General features: G+C 40.9%; 7 protein-coding genes across 11 annotated transcripts; 4 read left to right on the top strand and 3 right to left on the bottom strand.

The window, feature by feature from the left end:
- Window positions 1-100: 100 nt before the first annotated feature.
- On the bottom strand, window positions 101-17,000 carry LOC108043603 (CD209 antigen-like protein E). 2 transcript variants are annotated; one of them, XM_044457660.1, is made up of 3 exons: window positions 16,931-17,000; window positions 301-1,415; window positions 101-243 (listed from the first exon to the last, which is right to left on the bottom strand). In XM_044457660.1, exon 2 carries the CDS (start codon window positions 1,273-1,275, stop codon window positions 364-366), a length of 912 nt encoding a protein of 303 aa, XP_044313595.1. In that variant the 5' UTR covers window positions 1,276-1,415; window positions 16,931-17,000; the 3' UTR covers window positions 101-243; window positions 301-363. The 2 variants fall into 2 exon arrangements, with proteins under 2 accessions (XP_044313595.1, XP_044313594.1); XM_044457659.1 differs by lacking the exon at window positions 16,931-17,000 and adding an exon at window positions 3,133-3,216.
- LOC108038926 (chorion peroxidase-like) lies at window positions 7,405-10,036 on the top strand. The gene is given in 3 exon segments (XM_044457658.1): window positions 7,405-7,661; window positions 7,664-7,900; window positions 7,903-10,036. Coding segments are annotated over 3 exon segments (2,466 nt in total). The 5' UTR covers window positions 7,405-7,421; the 3' UTR covers window positions 9,892-10,036.
- Window positions 17,001-17,464: 464 nt separating the features above from the next.
- LOC108037376 lies at window positions 17,465-18,535 on the top strand. Its single transcript, XM_017113932.2, has 3 exons — window positions 17,465-17,603; window positions 17,785-18,140; window positions 18,338-18,535. The coding sequence occupies exons 2-3, from the start codon at window positions 17,847-17,849 to the stop codon at window positions 18,533-18,535; spliced, it is 492 nt and encodes a 163-aa protein (XP_016969421.2). The 5' UTR covers window positions 17,465-17,603; window positions 17,785-17,846.
- Window positions 18,536-18,541: 6 nt separating this feature from the next.
- On the top strand, window positions 18,542-19,425 carry LOC108037377. The gene has a single exon (XM_017113933.2). The coding sequence runs from the start codon at window positions 18,542-18,544 to the stop codon at window positions 18,713-18,715; it is 174 nt and encodes a 57-aa protein (XP_016969422.2). The 3' UTR covers window positions 18,716-19,425.
- Window positions 19,426-19,582: 157 nt separating this feature from the next.
- LOC108037372 (structure-specific endonuclease subunit SLX4) lies at window positions 19,583-23,630 on the bottom strand. Of its 3 annotated transcripts, none has more exons than XM_017113925.2 (5): window positions 23,524-23,630; window positions 22,915-23,438; window positions 21,799-22,731; window positions 21,683-21,727; window positions 19,583-21,623 (listed from the first exon to the last, which is right to left on the bottom strand). In XM_017113925.2, the coding sequence occupies exons 1-5, from the start codon at window positions 23,568-23,570 to the stop codon at window positions 19,762-19,764; spliced, it is 3,411 nt and encodes a 1,136-aa protein (XP_016969414.2). In that variant the 5' UTR covers window positions 23,571-23,630; the 3' UTR covers window positions 19,583-19,761. The 3 variants fall into 3 exon arrangements, with proteins under 3 accessions (XP_016969414.2, XP_016969416.2, XP_016969417.2); XM_017113928.2 differs by having other exon boundaries at window positions 21,520-21,623; window positions 21,683-21,722; XM_017113927.2 differs by lacking the exons at window positions 22,915-23,438; window positions 23,524-23,630 and having other exon boundaries at window positions 21,683-21,722; window positions 21,799-21,959.
- LOC108037373 lies at window positions 23,470-24,010 on the bottom strand. Its single transcript, XM_017113929.2, has 2 exons — window positions 23,790-24,010; window positions 23,470-23,732 (listed from the first exon to the last, which is right to left on the bottom strand). The coding sequence occupies exons 1-2, from the start codon at window positions 23,912-23,914 to the stop codon at window positions 23,570-23,572; spliced, it is 288 nt and encodes a 95-aa protein (XP_016969418.2). The 5' UTR covers window positions 23,915-24,010; the 3' UTR covers window positions 23,470-23,569.
- A 367-nt stretch (window positions 24,011-24,377) lies between these two features.
- LOC108037371 (major facilitator superfamily domain-containing protein 1) lies at window positions 24,378-26,640 on the top strand. Of its 2 annotated transcripts, none has more exons than XM_017113923.2 (2): window positions 24,378-24,510; window positions 24,581-26,640. In XM_017113923.2, exon 2 carries the CDS (start codon window positions 24,833-24,835, stop codon window positions 26,261-26,263), a length of 1,431 nt encoding a protein of 476 aa, XP_016969412.1. In that variant the 5' UTR covers window positions 24,378-24,510; window positions 24,581-24,832; the 3' UTR covers window positions 26,264-26,640. The 2 variants fall into 2 exon arrangements, with proteins under 2 accessions (XP_016969412.1, XP_016969413.1); XM_017113924.2 differs by having other exon boundaries at window positions 24,383-24,510; window positions 24,567-26,640.
- Window positions 26,641-27,010: the final 370 nt, after the last annotated feature.

Raw genomic sequence — 27,010 nt, 5'->3', positions numbered from 1 at the left:
TTTTTCATGGTTGACTTTGGTTCTGTTGCAGTAAATTGCAGTATCTTTTACAGTTAAAAATTTATCAAATATAAAGGTAAATTTTCTGTTAAAATGAGTGGCTCGAAAAAAATATATGATTTTGTTTATACGACTTCTTTCAAGAAAAAAGAGATTTCTCTTTTATTCTTTTTGATCCGATTGCGATGAGTTTGAGAGTTTTCCATGCGGCTGCTGCTGCTGTCATGGTGCTGCCTTTTGGACCTGGGGGGAGGTATTCATTTTTTAACTTTTCACCTACTTTGATTTTGTACCACTTACTTTTTTTTTATTTTTGTTCGTGTGTTTGCAGAAATCGTTTTAAAATAATTTATTAATTTTTTACTAGACTAAATTGTCTAATTGGCAAATGAAATACTTTAGATCTTCGCATGCTGCATCATACATTTCATCATTTATCATTGAAACGCAGTCCCCCTCGCCTTCGAAGGAATTGGGTTCGTAGTGGAGGTCATTCCACATAAAAAATTGGGCAAGGTGTCCAGAAGCCACAGATACATACTGGCCCCCTTCTTTGATATCGTTAACACCCAGCCAGTACCAAGAATTTTTCATAAGTTTCGGTTTTATGGCGTCATACTCCTCTTGATTTTGGATGGTTGCCAAATAACCTCCCCTTTGACGACAGGTTACTTCAGCATCAGCCCAATTTTTAGTATCTGTTACAATATTAAAATATCTTGAGCCAATTAGTTCAAATCCTGGCGGAATGAGTCGACTTTCAATTTGCTGTCTCTTAGGTGTATTCGCTTCATTTACTTTTTGAATTGCGGTTAATTTCAGCAGGATTTCTTGTAGTATCTCCAGTGTTTCCTTCTGAATTATTTTGATATTGGCCTGGCTTTCTTTTTGACTGTCAATTTCTTTCTGAATGTAACTAATATCATCAACTAAAGGATGAAGTGCTGAAAGACAGAACCCCCCACATTGAATTGTGGCATCCGTCACAACACATCGTTCGTCTTTTTGCATTCCGTTCATTTTTGCTAGTGTTTCTTTATGAATTCTTTCCATATTCAATAGATTTGTTTTTTTAATTTGTTCCAGCTTCTTCAGGGTTTTCATTTGAACAGCGCTTATATGGGCTAGTTTTGCATTAAGATTGGATTGTGGAATTTGTGTCTGCTGGGGTTTATTGGCAATGGGATATGCATAACCTGTCTTTTCGGAATACACATTTCCATACAGATTGCAGCCTACAATGGCGTAGAAGATACAAAATCCGAAACAATACATTATTAACACGACAGAATCGAATGCGTGAGTGCTGCCAGTGGCATGTGCGAAGCACAAGAATCCTCAGGAATAAGAGTGACCAGTGCAGAAATAAGTATTCCCAACGGGACTCGATTCGATTCTATTTTAGTAGCCAATGCCTTGATATAAAATATTAAAAAAGAAAAAATGTAAAAAGTTAATTTTTTTTTGTTAAATCTTCCATAAAAAGTTTAGTTTCTACGAAATTTTTACATATTGCAAATATTGCAACTTTGCATGCAAAAATAACGCTTGCAGAACTATTATATCACGAATTTTTAATGAGGAAAAGCCAACTTCGGCAAGCCGAAGTTTATGTACCCTTGCAGTTATTACAAATCGACCAAATTTCGATTTCTATGCCTATATTACTAAAAACGATGAAGCTCCGTCGATTTTGGCTGCATTTTGCCAACATTTATATGGCAGCTGTATGATATTGTTGTCCGATTTTAATTTAATTTAAACCGTAATTCAATAAAATTTAAATAAAATCAAATCAAAAAAAAATTAAAAACAACAAAGTTATTATTTTTATACCCGTTACTCGTAGAGTAAAAGGGTATATTGTATTCGTGCAAAAGTATGTAACAGGTAGAAGGTAGCGTTTCCGACCCTAAAAAGTATATATATTCTTGTTCAGGATCACTAGCCGAGTCGATCTAGCCATGTCCGTCTGTCCGTCTGTCTGTCCGTCCGTATGAACGCTGAGATCTCGGAAATTATAAAAGCTAGAAGATTGGCATTTTGCATGTAGATTTTAGGAGTTCCTACGCAGCGCAAGTTTGTTTCAAAACACAAGCCACAAGCGGTGGCCACAGTTTTGATGCTAATATGAAAATTTTAATTGATATGTATCTGTTTCGTTAATACCTATCGATTTGCCTAATAAAGGTTTGCCACGCCCACTCTAACGCCCAAAAACCCATTAAACGCTTAAGCCTGGCTAGCGCCTACATTTCCGCCTTTCACGGCGCCATCTAACGGATGACTTTGGAACAACTGGCCAAGGTGCTCAACAGAGTCAACGTTAATGCTCGATAAGGATTTCTATTAAAGGAAATTGCGATGGTTTTCATTTGTCAATACCGAACTTTATCCCAAGAACTATGCAAATCAAATCAAGTTAGCCAAATTGGAGGTCTGAGTCAAACAATGGCGTATGTGTGTATGCTGGTGCAGGACAAAAGCTACCTGCGCTAAAGCAGCGCTGGTGCTGATGCTCGTGCTGTAAAGCTGCCAGCTCTAAGAGATCGCCGAATTCAAATTGATAATTTAAACTTTTTGTCCTTTTTTCCTGTGGTCACTCTAATTCACATTATGTTAATGCAAAATCTAAAGTTGTTTAGCTAAGTAACGGGTATCTAATAGTCGAGGCACTCGATCCGACTTATATACTACCTGCAAAAGAAAGACAACTTTTGGGAAAGTTTCCAGCAGATAGCTTTAAAACTGAGCTACTAGTTTGCGTAGAAACGGACAGATGGACGGACATACGGACATGGCTAGATCGATTCTTCTGTTGATGCTGATCAAGAATATATATACTTTATAGGGTCGGACTTTTGACTTAAATTATAATACCCTCTGCAAGGTTATAAATATGGCGAATTTCTTGTTATACCCTTGCAGAGGGTATTATAATTTTGGTCAGAAGTTTGTAACGCAGTGAATGAGACGTTTCCGACCCCATAAAGTAAATATATTCTTGATCAGGATCAATAGAGGAGTCGATATAGCCATGTCCGTCTGTTTCTATACCGTTTGTGAGCTCAGTTTAAAAGCTAGCGATCTAAAACTTTCACAGTCGTCCTAAAACATGTTGTAATAACTCACAAAATGGATATCTCTTAGCAAAAAAACACGTTTATATTCCAAACTGAATTCACTCTTTTTATTCCGAGACCACACACTGTTGGTTTGCTAGCGGTATATATTAGACTGCCCGCATTCCTCATGCCACGTTGTCAGGGTTCCCACCTTCGGAACCGCTGCTGTAGGGTTCGATATTTGCAGCGGGTTGCCACATCCCTCCTTTTTTTTCCAGTCCCAGTTTCAATCCTTGGTCCGGGCTCGGTTCTTTCATATTGGATGCCTGCGGTGGTTGAAGTTCAGACTGCTGTGCATGCTGGAAATCTTCTGGGGAAATCAGCTGTGCTTCGGGTAAGAGACCAGGTTTGGATGTATCGTTCGGTGACCTCTCACTGGGTACCTTTTTAAGGTGACTAATGATCCGCGTTAAAACGCGACCATCTCCTGACACTGTTACGATGTTCCTCTTCCTCTCAATTACAGCATATGTAGTGGGGTCGAAACTAGGTGTTAGTTTGTGCGGGAATTCAACATTCTTGATTAGTACCTTGTCTCCTACTTCGATGTCGATATCCCTCTCCCCTCTCTTTCTGTCAGCTAAATCTTTTCCCTTTTGCTTAACACATACATCGCGGTCTCGCTCAGCCGAATCTAACATTTCGCCTCCTAAGTTTGGCATCTTATCTCGAATCAATCTGTTGAACATTAACATCGTGGGTGCAGTGCCTGTACTGCCATGTGGAGTTACGTTATACATATGAACAAACTTTTGGATTTCTTCTTTATAGTTAGCCTTGTTTTGATGAGCTATCTTTAATCTCTTCCCTAGTGACTTGTTCATATTTTCTACCTCGCCGTTTGCCTGGGGCCAGTAGGGCGGAGTTCTAATCTGTTCGATTCCAGAGATCTTACAATATTCTTTAAATTCGTTGCTGATGTACTGTCGTCCATTGTCTGTCTTTAAGTATTTTGGAAACCCAAGTCGGCAGAAAATTTCTTTCATAGTGTTAATTATGCTTGTGGAAGTTATAGTACGAAGGAACTTAAATTCCATGTAACGTGAAAAATAGTCGATGAATACGAGCAAGAACTCGCCGTTTGGCAATGGACCCAGTAAATCGAACGCCACGTAAATCCACGGACCCGTTGGAAACGTCGTTCTGTTCATCGGTGCTGGATTGCTAGCTTGGGAGACTAAAAGGCAATCTTTACAAGACTTTACGAATTTTTCAGCCTCCCGGTCAATCCCAGGCCACCACACCTTGGAACGCAATCGGCGCTTCATTGCGGATTCGCCCGGGTGACCCTCATGGGCTAACTCCAGTGTCTTCTGCCGAAGAGAAGTTGGGATTATTATTCGGTCTCCTCTCAATAAGATTGAACCAACTGTCGATAACTCATGCCTGAATGGGTAGAGCCTTTTTGATATCGCCGATGTCCAAGAATCGTCATTCAGGCAAGTCATAGCATCGACTATTTCTTCGTCCCGTATGCTCTTCTCTGCTACTTCGGATATACTCATTGATGCCGGGATTGAGCTCTGTAGTATGTGCAGAATGCTATATTCTGCTCGTGGCTCCAAATCCTTTGTTGATGTTATGCAGCATAGTCGAGACAAAGAGTCTGATATATTTTCTTTTCCGGCTTTAAAGATAACCTTAAATTTGAAAGCCTGTAAGCGAAGAAGCCATCTTTCAATGCGAGCTGGTGGTTTTGATGACGGTTTAAATATAGTCTCGAGTGGCTTGTGGTCGGTAACTAATTCAAACTCCAATCCTGCTAAGTAGTAATAGAACTTTTCCACCGCCCATACTAATGCCAAGCTTTCCTTTTCCGTTTGCGAGTACCGAGTGCCACAGGGCTGGCATCGGCAATCAGACGTGTTCGGTGGTTTATGTTGAAATACGAGAGTCTGGGTATTTCGGCCAATCTAATTTTTAAATCATCGAACGCTGCTTTCTCTTTAGGGCCCCAAACAAATTTAATTTCTTTCCTTAACAACTGTCCTTTCCACTTGGGAAACGGGGTAATGCATTCCATTCGATTTACTTGCAATCCCAATGCGAGGACCTTCAATTGTATGGCGGTATCTCGGCCTAATAGTGATTGTGTCCCATTTTTAATTACATAAAATGATGCGACTACCTCTGTGTTTGAGCCGACTGATATGGGAGCTCGAAAACACAAATTACGCTGAGCAATTTGTTTGAGGCGTAGCCACGAAACTGTCTCTCGGAATTTGATCTGATGTTGAAGACTACTGCTTTGTTTTGTTCCATTGACAACCAATCCAATTGACTGATTAAATTAAAACGGGATCCTGAGTCAATTATTAGTGAAACAAGTTGGCCACCGATGTAGCAATCAATGAATTCATCGTCTTCACCATCACTATAGATACGGAAACAATTATCTTTCGTTGCCTTTACTTCAGAATAGGTATCTGCATCTTGAACCCATCGTACGTGTGACCGTACTGGCTTGGCGCCATTATTATTTGGCTGTGTGTACTGGCGTTTGAAACTTGTTCTGCATTTCTGGGCGAAATGTCCGATGCGAGTGCACTTGTTGCACTTAACCTGCCGTGCAGGGCATGTGGCGTTATCATGCGCGTGCCCGATGCGACCACATCTGCCACATTCGGTTTCCTTTTCAGAGTTTCGGTTGAATATCTTATTTATTGTCTCTTCCGATTTGGCTAGCATCGATTTGGATTGCTTACTAATTTCCTTGTCTACTCGACAAGCTTCAATGATTTCAGCCAACGTGTGTTCTTTTTCCAATAGTTTTTTCTTTAATTGAAAGGAAGTCCAGGAATCCATAATTTTATCTTTTAAACAAATCTCTTCAATTTCGGCCTTTGTGGTTCCGAAACAGCATTTCTGCATTTGCTGACGCAAACGGACAATAAATTTCGCAAAACTCTCGCCCTCCAAAGGAGAAAGGCTCCTAAACAGATGCCGTTCGAAGGTTGAGTTTTGCTTTGACGAAAAATAATCATTTAGTTTATTCACCAACACCAAAAATACATCAGTCTGTTTATCCTCGTCTGGATCGATCAAAGCATCGGGCAACGAATAAGCGACCGTTTGTAACTCAACGCCTCCCAAGTGAAGTAATTTGCTCCGTCTCTTACTGGGTGTTTCAATGTCCTCTGCGTCGATATATATTTTGAATGCCCGAAGCCATTTTTCCCACTCGCTCCGCAATAAAGACCTTTCTATTGTTTCACAAAGAAATGGTTTAATAATATTTTCGCACATCTTGTTATTTATTATCTGAAAGTAAAAGAAAAAAAAAATTTTTTTTCTTTTAACTTTTATTAGGGCTAACTGCCTCTGACCGTGTCAGCTTGTGTTTTTGGCTAACTGCCTCTGACCATGTCAGCTTATGATTTGGCAAACCGCCTCTGACTGTGTCAGCTTATGATTTGGCTTACGGTTTCAACCGTAACCAATAATTCGATTCAAAATTATTTTCATTTGTTTTAACTTGAAACTAACTGTTCCTCAGTTAATTATTTCGCATTTCTGTTTTGCGTTTTCCTCTGCTCTTTTACAATAATTCTCATGACTTGCAACTTAGTGTCACTCAGTCCCTCTCTTAAGTGGAGCTATGTATTCGTTTTTGCCTTTGAATCAAAATTCTCTTTTTGACTCAATTGACTTTGTTTCGATGTATTCTCGAATTCACGAATTCCTCTGTCATTCCCACCATTCGGCAACGAATGACCGAAAGGAAGAAACAGAAGGACTGTTCTTGCAAGTCACACATACATGCGCACTAAAATACTGCAATGCCAATAAAACTATTTTCATTTGCAGCCATTCCTCTTAAATGTATGTTTAGAATTCACCAATTATAGGTCTCTGTTTTACCTCGTCGCCAATGTAATAACTCACAAAATGGATATCTCTTAGCAATAAAAACACGTTTATATTCCAAACTGAATTCACTCTTTTTATTCCGAGACCACACACTGTTGGTTTGCTAGGGTATATATTAGAATGCCCGCATTCCTCATGCCACGTTGTCAGGGTTCCCACCTTCGTATCCGCTGCTGTAGGGTTCGATATTTGCAGCGGGTTGCCACACATGTGTACGCAGATCAAGTTTGAAAACCGACCGGATGGTTATATCCTATACCTCACATAGGAACAATCGGATATAACTTGCAAGAATGGAAGATATTTCGGGCAGTGTAAAAGCTATTGACATAAATCTATCCAAATCTTATTTTTTTATGAATACCTTGATCAGGGTTAAAGGGCGTGCCGATCGGACGTCTATATTTATATTCAATTAGGTACAAAATGAGACCAATTTTGTTTGTTTCCCTGCTATTACTTGTGGCGCAAATTGGTGAATCCCAGGCGGCGGCATTTTCCGTTCGTCAAAACCGCTTCGATGAACTTCCAGATCCACAAACTGCAGCTCCAGATCTTCCTGAACTTCCGGATCTACAAACTCCAGCTCCAGTGGCCAGTTCAACAGAAGCTACTGAGAAATCTGAAAAAGTCACCAGCGGGTTGCTAAAAAAATGTGAAAAGTGCATTTTCAAGGTATAAAATGTGTGCCCCAATTCCAGTGCCCCGCCCACGTTCGCATGGAAAGCCATGAGAAGCCGCAGATTTGCGATCTTCCGGCTGGGAAATTCGGCTACTGCTGCCAGACGGGACAGAATCACACTGGTCCACGGTTGGAATTTTCAGCCAAGGAGCGGCGATCGAGATTTCCCACCATCCTGTCACCTGCAGTTCTGGATGAGGCACGTCGCAATTTTGAGCATCTCCTCTGCATGGAGTGGCACAGATTCCTGTTCGCCGTGGTTTTCCCGATTTTGCCCACGGCCTGGTGTTCCATTCGACGGCCAAAGATGATTTTCACAATTTTGCCATTTCGAACAGTGCCATCGAACAAGTGATGACCACTCAGTTGTTTGGTAAGAAGGAGCAAGTTCCCTTGGACGATTTTATTACCAACAATGTACCGATCAAGTTCACGGAAACTCCGTTGGCTCAGCATTGTCAGTCGAATGCGATTTGCCGGAATGTGCGTTCGGCTTATCGCAACTTAGATGGCACATGCAACAATCCCCTCCCTCAAAGATCGCTATGGGGTGCTGCTGGTCAGCCCATGGAGCGGTTACTGCCCCCCGCCTATGAAGATGGAGTCTGGACACCGCGAGCCCATTCATCCGACGGAACTCCTCTGCTAGGCGCCCGCAAGATCTCACGAACTTTGCTTTCGGACGTTGATCGTCCACATCCCATGTACAATCTCTTGGTGATGCAGTTCGGTCAGGTCTTGGCACACGACATTTCCCAAACTTCTTCGGTGCGTCTCGAGGATGGAAACCTTGTGCAGTGCTGCTCGCCCCAGGGAAAAGCAGCTCTAAGTCCGCAGCAAAGCCACTTTGCCTGCATGCCGATCCACGTTGAGCCTGATGATGAGTTTTTTGCAGCTTTTGGAGTGCGTTGTTTGAACTTTGTAAGGTTGTCCCTGGTGCCCAGTCCAGATTGTCAACTGAGCTATGGCAAACAAATGAGCAAGGTGACGCACTTTGTGGACGCCTCTCCGGTTTACGGATCAAGTGATGAGGCATCTCGTAGTCTAAGAGCCTTTCGGGGCGGACGTCTGCGCATGTTGAATGATTTTGGACGTGATCTCCTGCCCCTTACGAGCGACAAGAAAGCCTGTCCTAGCGAGGAAGCCGGAAAGTCATGTTTTCACTCGGGAGACGGGCGGACTAATCAAATCATATCACTGATTACCCTTCAAATTCTGTTGGCCCGCGAGCACAACCGTGTGGCAGACGCTTTGAACCAACTTAATCCTTCCGCCAGCGACGAATGGCTTTTCCAGGAGGCTCGACGCATAGTTATTGCCGAGATGCAGCACATTACATACAACGAGTTTCTGCCCATTATTATCGGTCCGCAGCAGATGAAGCGCTTCCGTTTGGTGCCACTGCATCAGGGCTACGCTCACGACTACAATGTCAATGTGAATCCGGCTATAACGAACGAATTCTCAGGCGCCGCCTATCGCATGGGTCATTCTAGTGTCGATGGCAAGTTTCAAATACGCCAGCAGCATGGACATATCGATGAAGTGGTTAATATCCCGGATGTGATGTTTAATCCTTCGCGGATGCGCAAGCGAGAGTTCTACGACGATATGCTGCGCACTCTTTACAGCCAACCCATGCAGCAGGTGGATAGCTCAATAAGCCAGGGACTTAGTCGATTTCTGTTCCGCGGAGATAATCCCTTTGGGCTGGATCTAGCTGCTATTAATATTCAGCGAGGACGCGACCAAGGACTGCGCAGTTACAACGACTACTTAGAATTGATGGGGGCGCCCAAGCTTCAGAGCTTCCAGCAGTTTCCCAGTGAAATTGGCCAGAAGCTGTCACGTGTTTACCGCTCCCCGGATGACATTGACCTGTGGGTGGGCGGTCTACTTGAGAAGGCCGTCGAGGGCGGCGTTGTGGGAGGTACCTTTGCCGAAATCATAGCCGATCAGTTCGCCCGCTTTAAGCAGGGCGATCGATACTACTATGAGTACGACAATGCGGTCAATCCGGGCGCTTTTAACCCTCAGCAGTTGCAGCTGCGCAAGGTGACCATGGCCCGCCTGCTCTGCGACAATTCCGATCGTCTTACACTTCAAGCGGTGCCATTGGCCGCATTCATAAGATCTGATCATCCTGGAAACCAAATGATTGACTGTGATGATGCCAGCCTTCCTGCTGTTAATTTCGAGGCATGGCGCATTTGATATCATTTTTTAAATCAATTTTTAATTTATTTATCGAGCTTTTACCTGTATTTATATATGCGAATGTTCCTCCGAATTGTATATCCCCGTTTTATGAAACTGCGGCTTAACAAAGAAAGCAAAATAAAAGCCACATCGAATTGGATCACACTCCGCCCGATTGATTAAGCTGATCCACTAAAAAAAAAAAAAAAAAAAAAAATATCCTATAGCTCCCATAGGAACAATACGGTGAAATCGGTCCAAATTTAATGATTTTCTGAATATTTCGTGCAGTGTGTAAGCTATTGACAAAAATTTTTCCAAGTCTTATTTATTTACGCATATCTTGATCAGGGTAGTTATAGTTTCTGTAGGAAAAATTGTTAAAGGCGGCGGAAATATCCCTTTTTATACCCTTGCAGAGGGTATTATAATTTTGGTCAAAAGTGTGCAACGCAGTGAAGGAGACATCTCCGACCCTATGAAGTATATATATTCTTGATCAGGATCACCTCCTGAGTTGATATAGCCATGTCCGTCTGTCCGTCTGTCTGTTTCTACGCAAACTAGTCTCTCAGTTTTAAAGCTATCGAGTTGAAACTTTGCACACACCCTTCTTTCCTTTGCACGCAGTATATATGTCGGAACGGCCGGGATCGGCCGACTATATCCTATAGCTGCCATATAACTGATAGATCGGAAATGCCATTACTTTGGTGTTTGTAAAGTTAGAATGTTGGGTTTTTCTATGGGTTTTATATTTGGCCAATCAATCCGACCTACCAAATTTCATAAGGATCGGCCGACTATCCTATAGCTACCATATAACTGATTGATCGGAAATGCCATTACTTTGGTGTTTGTAAAGTTAGAAAGTTGGGATTTCCTATGGGTTTTATTTCAAATTTTCATATTTTCAAATTTCATAAGGATCGGCCGACTATATCCTATAGCCGCCATATAACTGATTGATCGGAATGCCATAACTTTGGTGTTTGTTAAGTTAAGAAGTTGGGATTTTCTATGGGTTTTATTGAGCGGAATTGAATAAATAAATTGCATTATTTAAAGGACTAATTTCCCCAGGTAACGCTGTCGAGTTTTTTTCGATTTTTAAAGGCAATTGGAAGTTAAAAACCTCGATTTTCGCCCAAAAATCCAAGTTATTTGTTGTTGTAAAAATTATATAGTGTAAAAAAAACTAGACAGCGTTATCTAAGGAATTTAGTTAAGAAGTACTGTGCAAAATTTCAAAACGATTCGTCCTGTAGATTTTACAGGATCGTGTTCACCGACTTTGAAAACGGCAACTTTTCAGGAGAGCGTTTTAAAGTTTCAACTGCTTGGATCAATCTAAAATTTTAACACAATATTCTAGATATGTTGTACATTCAGAAAAAATATTTAAATACTGTCACCCCCTAGACTATCCGTATTTTATCCTTATTTAATTATCCATTCAAGGACGAGCATTGGACGGATTATAGATATTTTAATTTCGTTCAGTTGTTCCCCTTAGAGTATTTCAGGTTCGACTTTAAGTTATATTATGTAGAGGCGCTTGTCGCTGCAAAACAAAATTCTAGGCCTAGTAGTAGACACAGATCGCTGCAGCACACCGGTATGCGAGAATAACAGCCAATTAGCAGTTGACAAAGTTAATCACTGGCTCAGGGACATATACACCCATATGATTAGAGGAAATTATCTATGAATTGATTAAAACTGAATTGTGAGTAAAACCTAACAAGAAGGTAAAAGGAAGAAAAATAATGGAAAAAATGAAATAATATATGGTATAGTTAAAAATAGTAATTGAGGTAAATAATACTAGAATAAAAATATGCGATTTAATTTTGGAGTTTTAGCAGATTTGATTTCTAGGGCAGAAGTTAGCCAATATGTGCACCCGTCGACACTGGAAGAAAATAGCTAAATTTCCTCTGTCACTGTCAGTTTGACAATTCGAAAGCCGCGTGTCCAGGAAAAGCCGAGGTTACGGGCCCGATCCGAACTCTACTCTCTGCCTATTTGGCGAACACTCTTGGACCGACCACATCGCAGCCGCGCTGCACTAGTTTCCCCAAGTCCAAAATCATAGAAATCTTAGCGGCTTATATCCATCCATCGACGGCAAACCCCTAAGTGGGTATATAATTACCAATTCTCATTGTTAATATAAAACAAAAGGTAATTTAATCAAAGGCCGAGCGATACTGTGAAGTGGTAAATTCTAACCTTTTATTTTCTAGAGGCGAGCATATCGCTTAGCTTCCTTGTTCTGGGGGCAAAGCCCAGCATATGTTGCGACAGGCCGATATCGGCAAACAAGCAGCTCGCAAATACGAGGGAGGGAAGTAGCTACAAAAATTATACTTTCTGCGTGCCCATAGCAGCACCCATACCTACACATAGGCAGCGTCGGATCAGCCGCGGCCGTCCAAGCCGAGCTTTAATTGCTTCTTCAGCGCTCGCTGCAGCTGCAATTTAGTCTTCGAAAACAGCGCTCGCATTAAGGGGGTCTTCTAGTCTAGAAATTTGTGAAAATCGAAAATTTTTTTTTTCATAATTCGATAGTTTGGATATTCAAAAATACTTTATTAAAAGGATTTTTCAAAACTCAAATTATTTTCAAAGTTATTGCCGTTTTAGTGACGTGGCAACTAGACCAGTTGAGCGAACGACTGGAACTTTAAACGCGTTTTTCTCGAAACTACTTTTTTTGATGCGGTCGCCACTCTAACTCAAGTTCTAATCAGTCAATTTACTTGAAATTTGGCATGAATATTCTTTAAATATATCGCTATCGCATGAACCAACAAAAAATAAAAATTTTAAATTTATAATATTTTTAAAAATTCGACAAAGTGGAAAAATTAGTGAAAAAATCGACTTTTTTCTTTAAGTAGCCGCCATTTCATGAAAAAAAAGATTTTTTTTTTTGGTGGTTCATGCCATAGCGACATTCGTACTCATTAATAATCTATCATTGTTTTATTTTTCAGATAATTAAAAGCATAGATATCATGGCGAAGCGGACACGCCCTCTTTTTTTTCCCCTCTTCTTCAAGAAGGAATAACTCAATGAAAACTAATTTTTTTTTTTTGAAATTTATTTTTTGTACTCCTTTAAGTTTAATAAACAAATGATAAAAAAACGGATAGTAAAAATATCTATTGATTTTTTTTTATTAATCGTTAAAAAAGGTCGAAATTCGAGCCTCTAGACTAGAAGACCCCCTTAAGTCGGCTGAGGCTTACAGAGGCTCTACCTAACCCCAGGCGGGGTTAGGAAAGGCGCCTACAAAGGAAAAGCGACTACAGAAGTAAAGCGTCTACAGAAAGTGCAAGGAAAATCTAATTTTTTTTAGTTGGCCCAATCTATACTCTCTTCCTAGAGAAAAAGTAATTTTTTTTAGTATTTAAAGAAATGTAAAGTCCCAAAACCCAAGCAGGGAAAGAAAAATCAAAAAAGTCAAAATGTAAGAGAATGGTGCAGTGAAAAGTAGTGCGGAGAAAAAAAAAGGAAAATACGGAAAAAGTGAAATCAAAAGTTATAAACCTTTTTGGCAAGAAAGTATAATGCTAAAGTATTTTTGCTAAACACGTTAAAAATATAAACAAAATAAAAATGTATTTAATAATATAACAAAATAATTGGCAAACAAGAAAGGAAAGCTAACTTCGGGCGGAGCCGAAGTTGATATACCCTTGCAGAATACTCTGTTAATTATATTCTCCAAAATTATTCATATGATGCAACTTAATACTCATAAAAAATCCCAACTTTCTAACTTTAAAAACACCAAAATTATGGCATTTCCAATCGTTCAGTTATATGGCAGCTATAGGATATAGTCGGCCGATCCTTATGAAACCCATAGAAAATCCCAACTTCCTAACTTTACAAACACCAAAGTTATGGAATTTCCGATTAATCAGTTATATGGCGGCAATAGGATATAGTCGGCCGATCCTTATGAAATTTGGTAGGTCGGATTGATTGGCCAAAAATAAAACCCATAGAAAATCCCAACTTCCTAACTTTACAAACACCAAAGTTATGGCATTTCCTATCAATCAGTTATATGGCGGCAATAGGATATAGTCGGCCGATCCTTATGAAATTTGGTAGGTCGGATTGATTGGCCAAAAATAAAACCCATAGAAAATCCCAACTTCCTAACTTAACAAACACCAAAGTTATGGCATTTCAGATCAATCAGTTATATGGCGGCTATAGGATATAGTCGGCCGATCCTTATGAAATTTGGTAGGTCGGATTGATTGACCAAATATAAAACCGATAGAAAATCCCAACTTCCTAACTTTACAAACACCAAAGTTATGGCATATCCGATCAATCATTTATATGGCAGCTATAAGATATAGTCGGCCGATTCTTATGAAATTTGGTAGGTCGGATTGATTGGCCAAATATAAAGCCCATAGAAAATTCCAACTTCCTAACTTTACAAACACCAAAGTTATGGCATTTCCGATCAATCAGTTATATGGCAGCTATAGGATATAGTCGGCCGATCCCGGCCGTTCCGACTTATATACTGCGTGCAAAGGAAAGAAGGCTGTGTGCAAAGTTTCAACTCGATAGCTTTAAAACTGAGAGACTAGTTTGCGTAGAAACAGACAGACGGACAGACAGACGGACAGACAGACGGACAGACGGACAGACGGACATGGCTATATCAACTCAGGAGGTGATCCTGATCAAGAATATATATACTTTATAGGGTCGGAGATGTCTCCTTCACTGCGTTGCACACTTTTGACCAAAATTATAATACCCTCTGCAAGGGTATAAGAATGAGTGAACGAAATTAAATAATTCTAAAACAACCAAGCATAAAACTCGGCAGCAGCCAGCATTCCCCCCCTCTCTCCACAGGATCGTCGAAAGCGCTTTCGTCGCGGGACTGCATACAGAGCGGTGTGTTTAAATCACAAGCTGGGCTTGCTCTATTAGATTTTGGTAAAAAGTACCGTTCATTTAAGTTTGCAAATTTTGAGCCGGCAAAGTTACGAAAAAAAAAATTAATAAAAACCAAAAAAAAAAGAATGCAAACAAAAGAAAATATGCAAAAGCAAAAACAATGCAAAACATAAAACACATTACTCGTGCCATGAATAGCAGATACTCTATATTTTTTCTTATAACTTTTGATATCAACTTAAATATATTTTAGAATATTATATTATTACACTTCTTACTATAATATTATTATTGTAATGATTCCCGCCATATTATCTTTCCCACAGCTCCATTCTCATGACTTTTAAAATAAAATTAGTTTCACTTCATAATAAATATAAATAAATTGTTAAATATAGTAAATTCAATTATATCTAAATTTAATAGCTTTAATATTATTCCCATCGAAATCTTTAAATGAATATATGTTATGAATAAATACGAGATATACGAAATGAACTTCCACTAGTCGGACATAAAAGGGGTCATGCAACATAGAAATATGGCAGGGTATTAGAAGGTCGACTTGACCAAGGGACCATTCTCTTCAAAATAATCTTTTTCGGAACGAATGGTCAAGGTAGGGCGGGCATATAGCGTTGCTACAACAACACCAACAGCAACAACAACAAGTCAACATGTTCTAGGGTATTTGTTACTTCTTATTGATTGTCTTGATTTCTTTTCTATTTGTTTTTCCTTAGTTGATTAAAGTGTATATCTATGCCCCCTATTCCCCCTAAGCACGCGAAATCAGATATTAGTTACGTACGCGAAGTCAGCAGTACGAGTAGTTAAGTTTTAACCCACCACCACTTTCCCGAACGATCAGAATCCGGTAGCAACGCGTGCTGAACTACGATCGTATCGACCATCCGCTGACCTATGAATTTTTTTCACCCGTAACATGCTACAATTATTTGTAATTTTACGAGTTTCTCTGGGAAAACTTTGCCAGTTTTTGGGCTGTGTTGTGGCAGCTATTATTGTGGCTGCCTTTTGGGAGCTCATTCTCTTGGAGTGAAACCGGCAACTTGCTACCTGCGACCTGCAGTGCTCTTTTCGCATGGCCAATTACAGTTTGAAGTCCTGCTGGCTCTTCGCTGTCCTGTCTTTTTCTTTGACTTGAACTTTTGCTTTCGTTTCGCCCGTGCTTTGTATTTTCCTTTAATGATTTTACCAAAGTCCAATATAAACTCTAAGATGCGTAAAAAATATTATTCATTCGAATAATTAGTAAATAAAGTAAATATAAAGGCAATACAAAACAAGAAAGGAAAGCTAACTTCGGGCGGAGCCGAAGTTGATATACCCTTGCAGAATACTATGTAAATTATATTCTCCAAAATAATCCCCCGCTCATGGCACATCAACTATAGTATTAACGACCGAACTCGAGCGCGAGCGTCAAAATAAGAATTAGAACGAGAGCGAAAAAACCCGAAGGCACACGAAGTGTCGGGGCCTGCCGATTCCAGCACTGGGGCCCCCCGAGTGAAAAATTTTGTGACCAAATTCGTTGTATGAAATGACGTCTATATGTTGTATGGTTAGTGCCCACGTTCAACTGCATAAATAAAATGTTGTGCATTCAGAAAAAATATTTAACGTTAACTTAAACCTTTTTTGCTTGTGTTTACACCTTCCCGAAAAACCAACAACAAATTACACAGTTGGCCATTAGAATTAATTAAAAAGTTGAAAACCAATTTTTTAAGTTTAAATCAATAATGAAATTTTGTTTCTTTTTCAATTCAAAACCAGCTAAATTGGCCAAACAGTTGCGCTAACCTTTACAAACAAGCTATTAAAAAGGGAGTGGCAACCATTCTAGGAGATTCGAATTAGAGGTTTACGCCGATGGCTTGGTCGTCGGCGACGGCGTGAGGGCCGATATTTGCGCCGATATTTTCGCGATTCGGCGGCGGCGCCTTAAATGTGTAATTCTAATAAGCTGGAGGTCGACGTGTGTGTGTGTAGTTGGTTTTCTTTAAATACAAGAAAAAACTTTTAAAACTGAATTTCCCATTATACTTTTTTAAAGGAATTATTAACACTTGGACTCACCGGTACTTCGAAATTAAAAATAAGACTTAGAATCGTTTATTATATAATCGTTTATAAGAACAGAACTTCTCTGCAGATATCACAGATTAAATCTAAACTAAAAAAAGAGAATATACATATGTATAATATTTTCTGTTGAGCAGTGTTGAGTAAGAGCGGAATGAGAAACGGTCGCAAAAAAAAGTCAGCAAAATACCGATTGACCTAAACACTCAATGCAAACGTTCTTTACATTTACTTTTGTTGTTGTCAAAAAGAAATAATATAATTTGTTTAATAGAGAATTTTTATAATTTTACATATATGCAAAACAGAAGCTTAACGAAAAAAACGCAAAAGAGCTTTTGCTCTTTTTGAAATGGCACATATATTTGCAGACAACATGCTCTGTTGTTGCGAGCTCTGTTTTAAATATATTAAGTAAGCTACTGATTAAGAAATCCCCAAAAATATGCAATCAATTATTTCATGACGATCTTTAGACAGTTACCGATCACTTGCAACCCTGCGGGAAAAGCCAACAACTACCACCACTAACTATCTGAGCCAGGTTTTGGGCGTTGTTTTCGTAACTGCAAAGTGGCTGTAATTGTTGTATTCCACGACTTTTAAAAGTTAACACACCTGAATGGGACTTGTGCCAGTCTCAGTGACCAACAATCGTGCGCAGATGGTAAGTAAGGTCGACGTTTAACTGGGACACCCGAATTCCGGTACCATGGCTAAGTTTGCTTTGGTGACGCCACGCCCAATGTGACAAATTAGAATTGGTGGCAATTGGTTTCACGGGTTGCAAGCTGCTAGTAACGTGGTGGTTGAACTGTTTTGTCATTTTTACCTGTTCCTGTTTGCAGACAATTGAGCCCTGTGCAGCAGGCTATTGACCGCTTTTTAAGTACCACACCCCTAAAAGACTATGTCCACAATCGAAGAGGAACGCAAGGCGTACGAAAAGAATCCCTACTTCACCGGCCACATCTACGGCAGCTTCTCGCCGTTTTATGTGACCATCGCCATTTGCACAGTTGTCCTGGGCACGATTATCATACTGAACATTATCCTGGGCTGCTGCTCCAAGCACCGCAAGTACTGGCAAGATAGGCACACGGGCAACCGCTGGTTGGTTTCCATTTGGTCTGCCACACCGCATAATCAGCCACCACTGGACTTGACCGAACTGAAGGACGCTTCCTACTTTAGTCGTTTGCATGTGAGTCAATATACCATATTTATTGAACTTTATTAGAATGTATATTAATAAAAACATATATGTCTGAAGCTTATTATCTTTAAAAACTTTCGATCCTCAGAAATACTTTTTATTCTATTTATCATTTAATTAATTCTGTAAATTAGTATTTAATAATAAACTTAGAAAGATGTACTCAATATTTGTGGTTCTTTCAGCCCACTACCCATCAACAAGTGTTTCCCGACGACGTACTTATTGGCGTTGACGACTTGGAGCCTGTGCACTCGGCACATCATCATCATCAACAGCAGCAGCAGCACCAGCGTCCACCACGCCCAGAGGGTCGCACCCTGCACCAGCAACGCCAGCGCGAAGAATACGTGGAGCTGCAAAAGCGCGAGAGCGACATCTAAGTAGCCATGGCTCTTTACTTCCTTTATCCCGCCGTGGCCTTTTTAGCCCTGTTCATCGTGGGCGTGATAATGGTCATGCTGCGCTTTGGACCCCGTTTGTGCGGTTTGCGCCACCATGCCCTCCCGGATGACGACGACCTGCGGGAGAAAACGTACGAGCATGAGATAAGCTATGCCTAATCTCACACAGGGATGTCCCAGAAATCTCATCCAACCAAAAGAGTCCCTGAAACTTTAAACTTTTAGTAAATATTTTTAATCAGCGCAAATAGTAACTATTGAAATGTCGAAAACACCCCAATATCAAATTATGGAACACGACGTCATTTTTATGACGGTTTTCCAACCAAATGTCCCGAAAACAACTTGAGAATTCTGGGACAGCCCTGATAATAATGTTCATACTTCTTATACATGCCGGCAATATTATGAATTGCTTCTTATATATCTCCCTAAAACTAACCCTAGCTGCTGTAAGACACCCACTAACCTTTCTGCACCCAAAACCATATCTATTTTGTATGCAGTACAAATAGCTTCATTTGGCAACAAATATGGTATGACCCGTTTCCATTCCATTTACTTCAATCAGACAATGTGCCTTCAATGTAGAGACTCATAAGAAAATTATACCGTCCAAGTGTCTTTTAGTGACCTAAGATCGAACTGTATTTAAATTATATGGTAAATACCCTTTTTGGGTAGACAACATAGGCTGCATTTAATGTTGACCAATTTTCTATTTTTATTAAACATATCTTTTGTATTGTATCTACAACAGTAAATGCAAACTCCATACATTTGTATTTGTCCGCTAAGTTTTCAATATTGTCTTCAAAAAATACATTAAATAAAGCTACACTTTATGGCCACAAAAGAATAAACAAAAATTTTCTTGTTTACTTGAAAGCTAATTGGGATATGGTTATTTTTTAATTATAAGTAGTAACTTTAGATAAAAGGAGAAATAATGCATACCACGCCTTCTTCATCCCAAATTTTTGCATTTAATTTTTGTTCCCAAACGTATTCATTAAAAAAAAAGCAGTACGTGTTTCGACAGTGTGGAATACATTTTTAGTTGATAAATTTCACAAGAAATAATTTTAAGGCGGTATATGCCAAATAACAATGTCTTACTCAATAATCCATTCTAAGGTTATACTAGAAATTAATACAAAGCATTCGGTAAAGGGTATAAAGTATAATTACAAAGAAATCTTAACCTACTTCCTTCTAGATGGCTTCTTTGGGTGCTTCCGCACATGACGATCCGCTTGCTTGCCGGGAGCGGCCAGTTCATAGCGAAAGATAATGCACCGTCGGTCAAAAAAGGTTTTTAAATCCTTGGGATCGTAACGATGTCCCATGTGCTTTAAGTATAAATAGACCTCCTGCAGATCAATGGGTTCATACCTAAGAACACTCTCATGCAGTTGCGTATTTGCGCAAAGAAGGTTGTGCCAGGCGATGTGGAGCGGAACCAGTGGCTGTGGAGTTTTCTTGGAAATGTTTGTTTGCGTGACAAATAGCTCAAAGTCATCACAGAGACCCGCCGGAAGAGATTGGGAAAAACGCAAAAGTTCCTTTCCGGTGGCATCGTTAAATTTGAAATCTTTTTTCGGCTCAGTTGGCGTCAGGGAGAACGAGGCCTCAGTAGTTGATTTGACTACTTGGTAGCGGGGTTCCGCCATCATCACAGGAGTGGATTTAGATCGGCCAAGGGGCTCAGTTCTGGGTGGCAAATCCTGATCAACAGCAGTCTGCATAATGGGATGCGTTTGATTGTATATAAACTCTAGCATTTTTATGGCCTGCTTGCGTTTAAGGGGCTTAATTCCGTAGTTGTAAAGTTGTTGTAGAATCTCCGACTCGGAAAGGGTAGTGAAATCGGGTTTGGGGGTTTGACACACACGTACGGTGTACACATTTCCATCTACCTCTACTTGATCCGGCACTACAGGAGATTTTTTTTCACGCAAAGGCTCTGGCCTTGCTGGTGTTTTAATTTCCCCCTTCAACAAAAGATCCAGACCACTAGGCATGACATCTGCTTCCGCCGCAATAGTGGTATTTTTGGCGTTTCGGAAAACCATCTGATCAAATTCATCAAAGTCGTCAGGTTGGTCGATTTTCGCCAGAAGGTCATTGAATTTGTGACTACTCCTGCGGGCAAAAGGCTTCACTGGTGCATCCAAAAACGATGCTTCTGCCCAGTTAATATCGATATTCGTTGGCGAGTCTTTTATGACGGGGCTCTGCAGTTGTGAAAAAATAAATGGCTGTGATGGAGCCGCATCTAATATCCCAAACTCTGCACGCTCCTTGCTAAGGACGCTCTTGTTGGGCGAGTGTGAATTTCGTAACCCATCCCTATCCGAAGGAAAGGCCATTAGGAACGCATCCAGATCGTCTTCAGTTTGAAAATGTGGAACAGCTCGCTTCTTAGATACTGGAGAAGCAAAACAACTGTCCGAGCTTTCGTCCTCAACATCCTGAAACTTAACCGTCCTATTGGCCTTCCAAATGGAGTAATTAATTTCCTCATCGGAAAGCAAAATCACATCATTTTCGTCATCGCTGTTTTGGGTTAAATCAAAACTTGTATCCGAGTGCTTATAAGCACAAAGAGCTGGGGATACCCTCTTCTCAGCTGATAGGTTGATTTTCCAATTAAGCGGACTCTTAAAGCTGTGATCAGTTGATAAGCTAACGCTCCTTCGCATCGAGTTCCTAGAAAAGTTCAGTTCACTAAAACTCGAACTTCGTTTAGTGTCATTTGGTGTGGTGATAATGTCTAGATGAAATGATGACTGCTCGGAACTTTGGGTGTCTTTTTCCATGTTTAAGGAAATGTCTTCTTTATCTTCATCGTCTTCTGCTGTCCACAAAGAAAATTTATGCACTTTGGAAATAGGACAGCTTTCTTCCTGACTACTGGAACCTAACAAAATATCCTCATTTAAGTTCTCACTATTGAAATCGGTTTCAGATGGTGCAATTAAACTTAGGATCTTCGAGTTTGGGTCATTAAATTCTATCATTTCAAACTCTTGAGTAAGATCAATAAAGTCTTCTATAGGTTTATCTGGAAATAAAATGTGGATTAGAATTTGTTCATACAAATTTCTAAAAACTAAAACTTACCCTCAAAAGCAGTCATTTTCTGTGTAGCGTTGGATACAATCTTTACTAGAAATAAATTAAAATGTTTTTAGCATATAATTGCATTAGCATATAACTGTAAAAATATATGTTCTTACCTTCATCACTGGAGAATACCTCATATGTCGATATTTGAGTAGGATCTTCATTGCTGGATTGAATTTCCACTTCCTTCACCGGAGACGATCGTTCACTAATACTAATGTTCTTGTAAACCTTCATAGAAAAGTCCTTTACATCCGTGGGTTCGTTAGAAATAGAATTCGTTGCCATATCCAGATCATCATCCGAATCAGCAAACAGATCGGGCGAAGTGCATCGAGTTATCTGATTGGGAACGCTTAAGCAAGCTGGTAAAGTTGCTGGTTGCATGTTTTCTTTATCATCCATTGACCTTTTTGGTCTCTTATCTGGCGGTTCCTTCGAAGGACTGCTGCTAGTCGAGGATGTTTCTGCCTCCAAATTATAATCCACTTTGGAGTCATCCTCGATCATGTTCTCTGCCACCAGCTTTTCTAGTTCATCAAGTGCCTCGATCACTTGTTGATCTAACTTCTGTTGATCTCCGAAATGCTTTTCCAACTCCTCGTACACAAGTTCAAGCTGTAGTCTCAGTCGGCGGGTTTTCTGGGTCTCACGCTCTGGAGATAAATCCCTTCCTTGTATTGCAGCCCAATTCTTTAGAAGATGGTGGGCAGGCGCTTGGCTAACTTCAATCAAGTCGGTTACGTAGTATAAACTTAAATCTTCTATGACACCTTCGTCTGGTTCCCGTATTATTCGAGATTCACATTTAACTTGGAGTTGATGAAGGTATGAACTAATCACTTTGTAAGTCGGCATCAAGCTGTCTTCGCCCTGAGGCTTCTTGGTGCGCACTTGTTTAGCCAGCAATGCGGAGACTTTCTCATCCAGCTTCTTCTGTTGCACTTCCGGATTGCGTAAGGTTAGGGCAGTGAACTTATTAGCCCACTTGCCGCGTCTACCACCCTTTCCTGCCACAACAGGCAGTACCGCCAAGGATTTGTAATCTGAAATTGGATAATAAGTATTATTGGATTTTATTTTGCAAGAGATAACAGAGCATGTCTTCTACATTTGACTCTATTCATTGTGACAGTCATAGGTAGAAAATAATTAAATAATTTATCTAAGAAAATAAACAATAGATTCGTCTACTTCCTTTGGATGAACTTTATTTTTGGATGACTTACCTTCCTTGGCGGCTGTCCGAAAGCCATACTTCTGCAGTTTCAGCCGTATTTTTTCCGTAGACGCCACTTCATCATCGACGAGGTTAACCACTTCGTCCTCATCGTCGTTTAAGCGCAGAAGCCCCCGCTTCTCAGCCTCCGACTTGGACAGCGCCAGCGCCATTTCAATGTCATCCGGGCTGAAGTTGTCCGCCATGCAGTGCTGGGCGGTCACCTCGGCGAAGATCTGTTCGTTCCGCAGGAAGTTGCTGATACTGGGCTGTTGTTTGCTCTTTCCGCGTCCTCGACGGGCACCACCCGTGGATGAGGCACTGCTTCCCTTAAGTTTGGGTGCCTTTTTTGGCTTGGGACCAGGTTTTTCGAACACATTGCTGGTGCGTATTGGTTTGATTTTGGGTGCTGGAGGATCAGGCTCTGCAAGAACTGCAGCTGGAGATGGAGGATTCTCTCCAGCTTCCTCGGGTGTGGCAAAAAAGTTTGATAGCAATAATGTATCAGTGGGTGCTTTAGTGCTTCGCGTCGATCTTAGGATGGAAAGGAAAACCAAGTGTTTGATTAGATAGCTACATACATTTTATTGTTCAACAGGTAAGGTTATATTAAAATTACCGAGGCTGCAGGTTTTTGAAGTTGGCCCGACGCGTCTTGCGATCCATTATTTATTCCTCTGCTCCTCGCTTTCCTTGATCGCCTCCCTGATGAATTTTGAAGTTCTCGGGGCTGCAAAATCGAAAAGTCCTTTTCTATCGCGCTCTTGTTCCGTTTGAGCCACAACCTGGGAGAGCTTTTCGTTGGCGATGCGTTGTATGGGCGTCAGACTGCAAAAGATTTCCCATTAAAACCCTATTTATCAGAAACTTCCATGTACAAATCACCTCCAAATTCCGAACAACGCAGTTCCGGCAGCCAATAGGGCATAGGCAAATCGATTACGGTACGCATAGGATGGTGTGCCGTGGGTGCGTCTGGGTTTACGCTTGGTGACATCAATGCGATCCATCGCTGCACAGGCCGCTGGATTATATAATTAAATACATTTTACCCGGTAAAAATCAAGAAAACATGCTTCAACTTGGCGTTGCTGAGATAGAGTTGCCAGGCCTTTCTAAGAAAATCAAAACAAGTTGAAATAATGTTTTTTTTTTAACGGGATTAGCTTACCTAACACAGGTTTAAAATTATGATTCTCTAAATAAATTAAGTTATTTAATTTTGCTCATTTTATTTAAATTAAAAGTGGTTACGTTAAGGGTGTTCCCCTACAATTTAAATTTGTCAGTAGTCTTAAACAATTAAATTTTTTCATGTGTTCACAATAGTTTGTATCTTTTTAATTTTATATATTTAATCATTAATTACTCAAGATTTTAGTAAATCAACATTAAAAGGAATTACCCAATTAATAATTAATTATCGATGACCAGCTGTTTTCTTACACCTGCAGCAAATTCGACAGCCCTGCCCGCAAACGAGTTGGCAGCCCTGCCATTGTATATGCGTAATTAACGCTAATTAGGCAGAGAAAACAATTTAGTTTCATTTGAGCAGCAATAAAGTGCGGGTGCACACGTCACTGGGAATTTGCATAATACCGATGTAAGTAGAGTGTGAAAATTGATAGCCGATGAACTTAGACAAACAACTACAAGAAGTGTAACCCATACAGGCAACAACTATCAATAGACAAAGGGTACTAGTGCGAGTACAGTAAACAAAAACAAAAAAGCAGCGAGATAAGCGAAGACAAAGCAGAAGAGTTCAACTCGCTCGTTCGCATAAATTCATTTGCAAAAGCAGCAAAAAACAAAAAACAAGTGCAGCAGGAAATCAGAAGGCCGATTAATCATACAGTTTTGAATACGCCCATTCTGCGGAACATAGTTCCAATCACTGGTCAGTACGGATTGAGCCAGCAGAGATGGCGCGCGAGGACGAGGAACGTATCGTGGACAACGAAGAGGTGTCGCATCCGACCGATGTGGACGAGGTGGCCGGCGGCCGGCAGGACAATGAGTTGAGCCTGCCCTCCGGTGGCTGCTGCAATCCTGCCAGCAGGGGTCACCGGTTCTTGGCACTAGTGTTCATGTGCTTGCTCGGATTTGGATCTTACTTCTGCTACGATAACCCCGGAGCCCTGCAGAACGTTTTCAAGCGGGATCTGAACCTGACTTCCACCCAGTTCACGCTCATCTACTCCATTTACTCGTGGCCCAATGTCGTCCTGTGCTTCGTGGGCGGTTTCCTGATCGACCGGCTGTTCGGCATTCGACTCGGCACCATTATCTACATGCTGGTCCTGCTTGTTGGCCAGCTAATCTTCGCCTGCGGCGGCATTTTGGACGCTTTCTGGATGATGATCCTCGGACGGTTCATCTTCGGCATTGGTGCGGAATCGCTGGCCGTGGCTCAGAATAGCTATGCTGTGCTTTGGTTCAAGGGAAAGGAACTGAACATGGTCTTCGGCCTGCAGCTATCGGTGGCCCGTTTTGGCAGCACCGTCAACTTCTGGGTGATGCAGCCCATCTACGACTATGTCAGCAACTTCTACAAGGGACACCGTGCTCTGGGCGTTGTGCTGCTGCTGGCCACCTGCACCTGTGTGATGTCCATGATCTGCGCCCTCATCCTCGGCTGGATGGACAAGCGGGCCGAACGGATTCTGCAGCGAAACACTAACCCGGCCGGACAGATTCCCAAGCTAACGGACGTCTTTACGTTCAAACCGCCCTTCTGGTTGGTGTCCATCATTTGCGTGGCCTACTACGTGGCCATCTTTCCATTCATTGCCCTCGGACAGAACTTCTTCGTCGATCGCTTCGGTTATACGCCGGCGCAGGCCAACACCGTGGACTCGCTGGTCTACCTAATTGCTGCCGCATCGTCGCCTTTCTTCGGATTGATTATCGACAAAGTAGGCAAAAACGTGACCTGGGTGTTCACTGCGACACTGACTACTATTGGAGCCCATGCCCTGCTCACGTTCACCCAGCTGACGCCCTATGTGGGAATGTCCATCATGGGACTCTCGTACTCTATGCTGGCGGCCAGTTTGTGGCCGCTAGTGGCGCTCATCATTCCGGAATATCAGCTGGGCACGGCCTACGGCTTTTGCCAGTCGATACAGAATCTCGGTCTGGCCGTCATTACCATCCTCGCTGGTATCATTGTGGATCACAGCGGCGGAGAGCACATGTGGCTGCAGCTGTTCTTCATGGGATGGCTGACCATTGCCTTAATCGCCACCGGAGTCATCTGGGCCTACAACAACAAGCACCGCGGTAATCTCAACATGACGCCAGCGCAGCGGGCACAGTTCGTCAGCGCCGAACTTTATCAGCACTTTGAATAGAAGGGATACAAAGGCGAATGGCACCCGCAGATCGCATTATTATCGTTTATTTAGAGTAGACATAAACTTTCCTCTGCGGGCAATGCGCCAAGATCTTATTCCACGATGTGATGATGATGTGTGATGTGCACCTCGAGTCGCAAATTGGTATTTACTAACTGCAATTGTTTGTCAACAGAGGACGGGGAATATACAATGCGCCCTGATCAGCCGTGAATCAGTATTGATGTGTCAAACGCGCTAACTGCGATTCGAGCCCGATCAGGCCGGTTTAAATGCTATTTTACGCTATATATTTTTAGAGCAATTTATTATTAAAGTTACCGCATGTTTTTATGTCAACGTTTTACAAATTAAACTAAACATTCAATCCTAAACCCAAGTAGTTTACTAATAATAATTCTATGAAAATTTGTGCCCACAGGGTGAAATTTCGGTATTTAATTGTAAGTATGAATGTTACTCGAACTTATAACTTGGTCGTTAATAGCATTTTACGGGTTAAAAATATGACCTGGTGTAAAAATACAAATAGTTGAATCTCCGTCTTGATTACCTAGTAAATACATGCCTTTCTTGCAAATAAAAATAATGTAAATTACAATTTTTTTTAAGATATTTTTAATTTCAAAAACTAAGTGAAGTACAAAACAAGGAAACACACATATTTTTTTATTTAACTTTTAGTTCAATTAAAAAAGATTTTATTTCGCAAAAAGCCGGCGTATAAACGTTGTATATATTTGC

The sequence above is a fragment of the Drosophila rhopaloa genome, unplaced genomic scaffold, assembly GCF_018152115.1.
Source record: "Drosophila rhopaloa isolate 14029-0021.01 unplaced genomic scaffold, ASM1815211v1 contig_163, whole genome shotgun sequence".
Lineage (NCBI taxonomy): Eukaryota > Metazoa > Arthropoda > Insecta > Diptera > Drosophilidae > Drosophila > Drosophila rhopaloa.
This window is presented reverse-complemented; position numbering and strand designations above follow the sequence as displayed.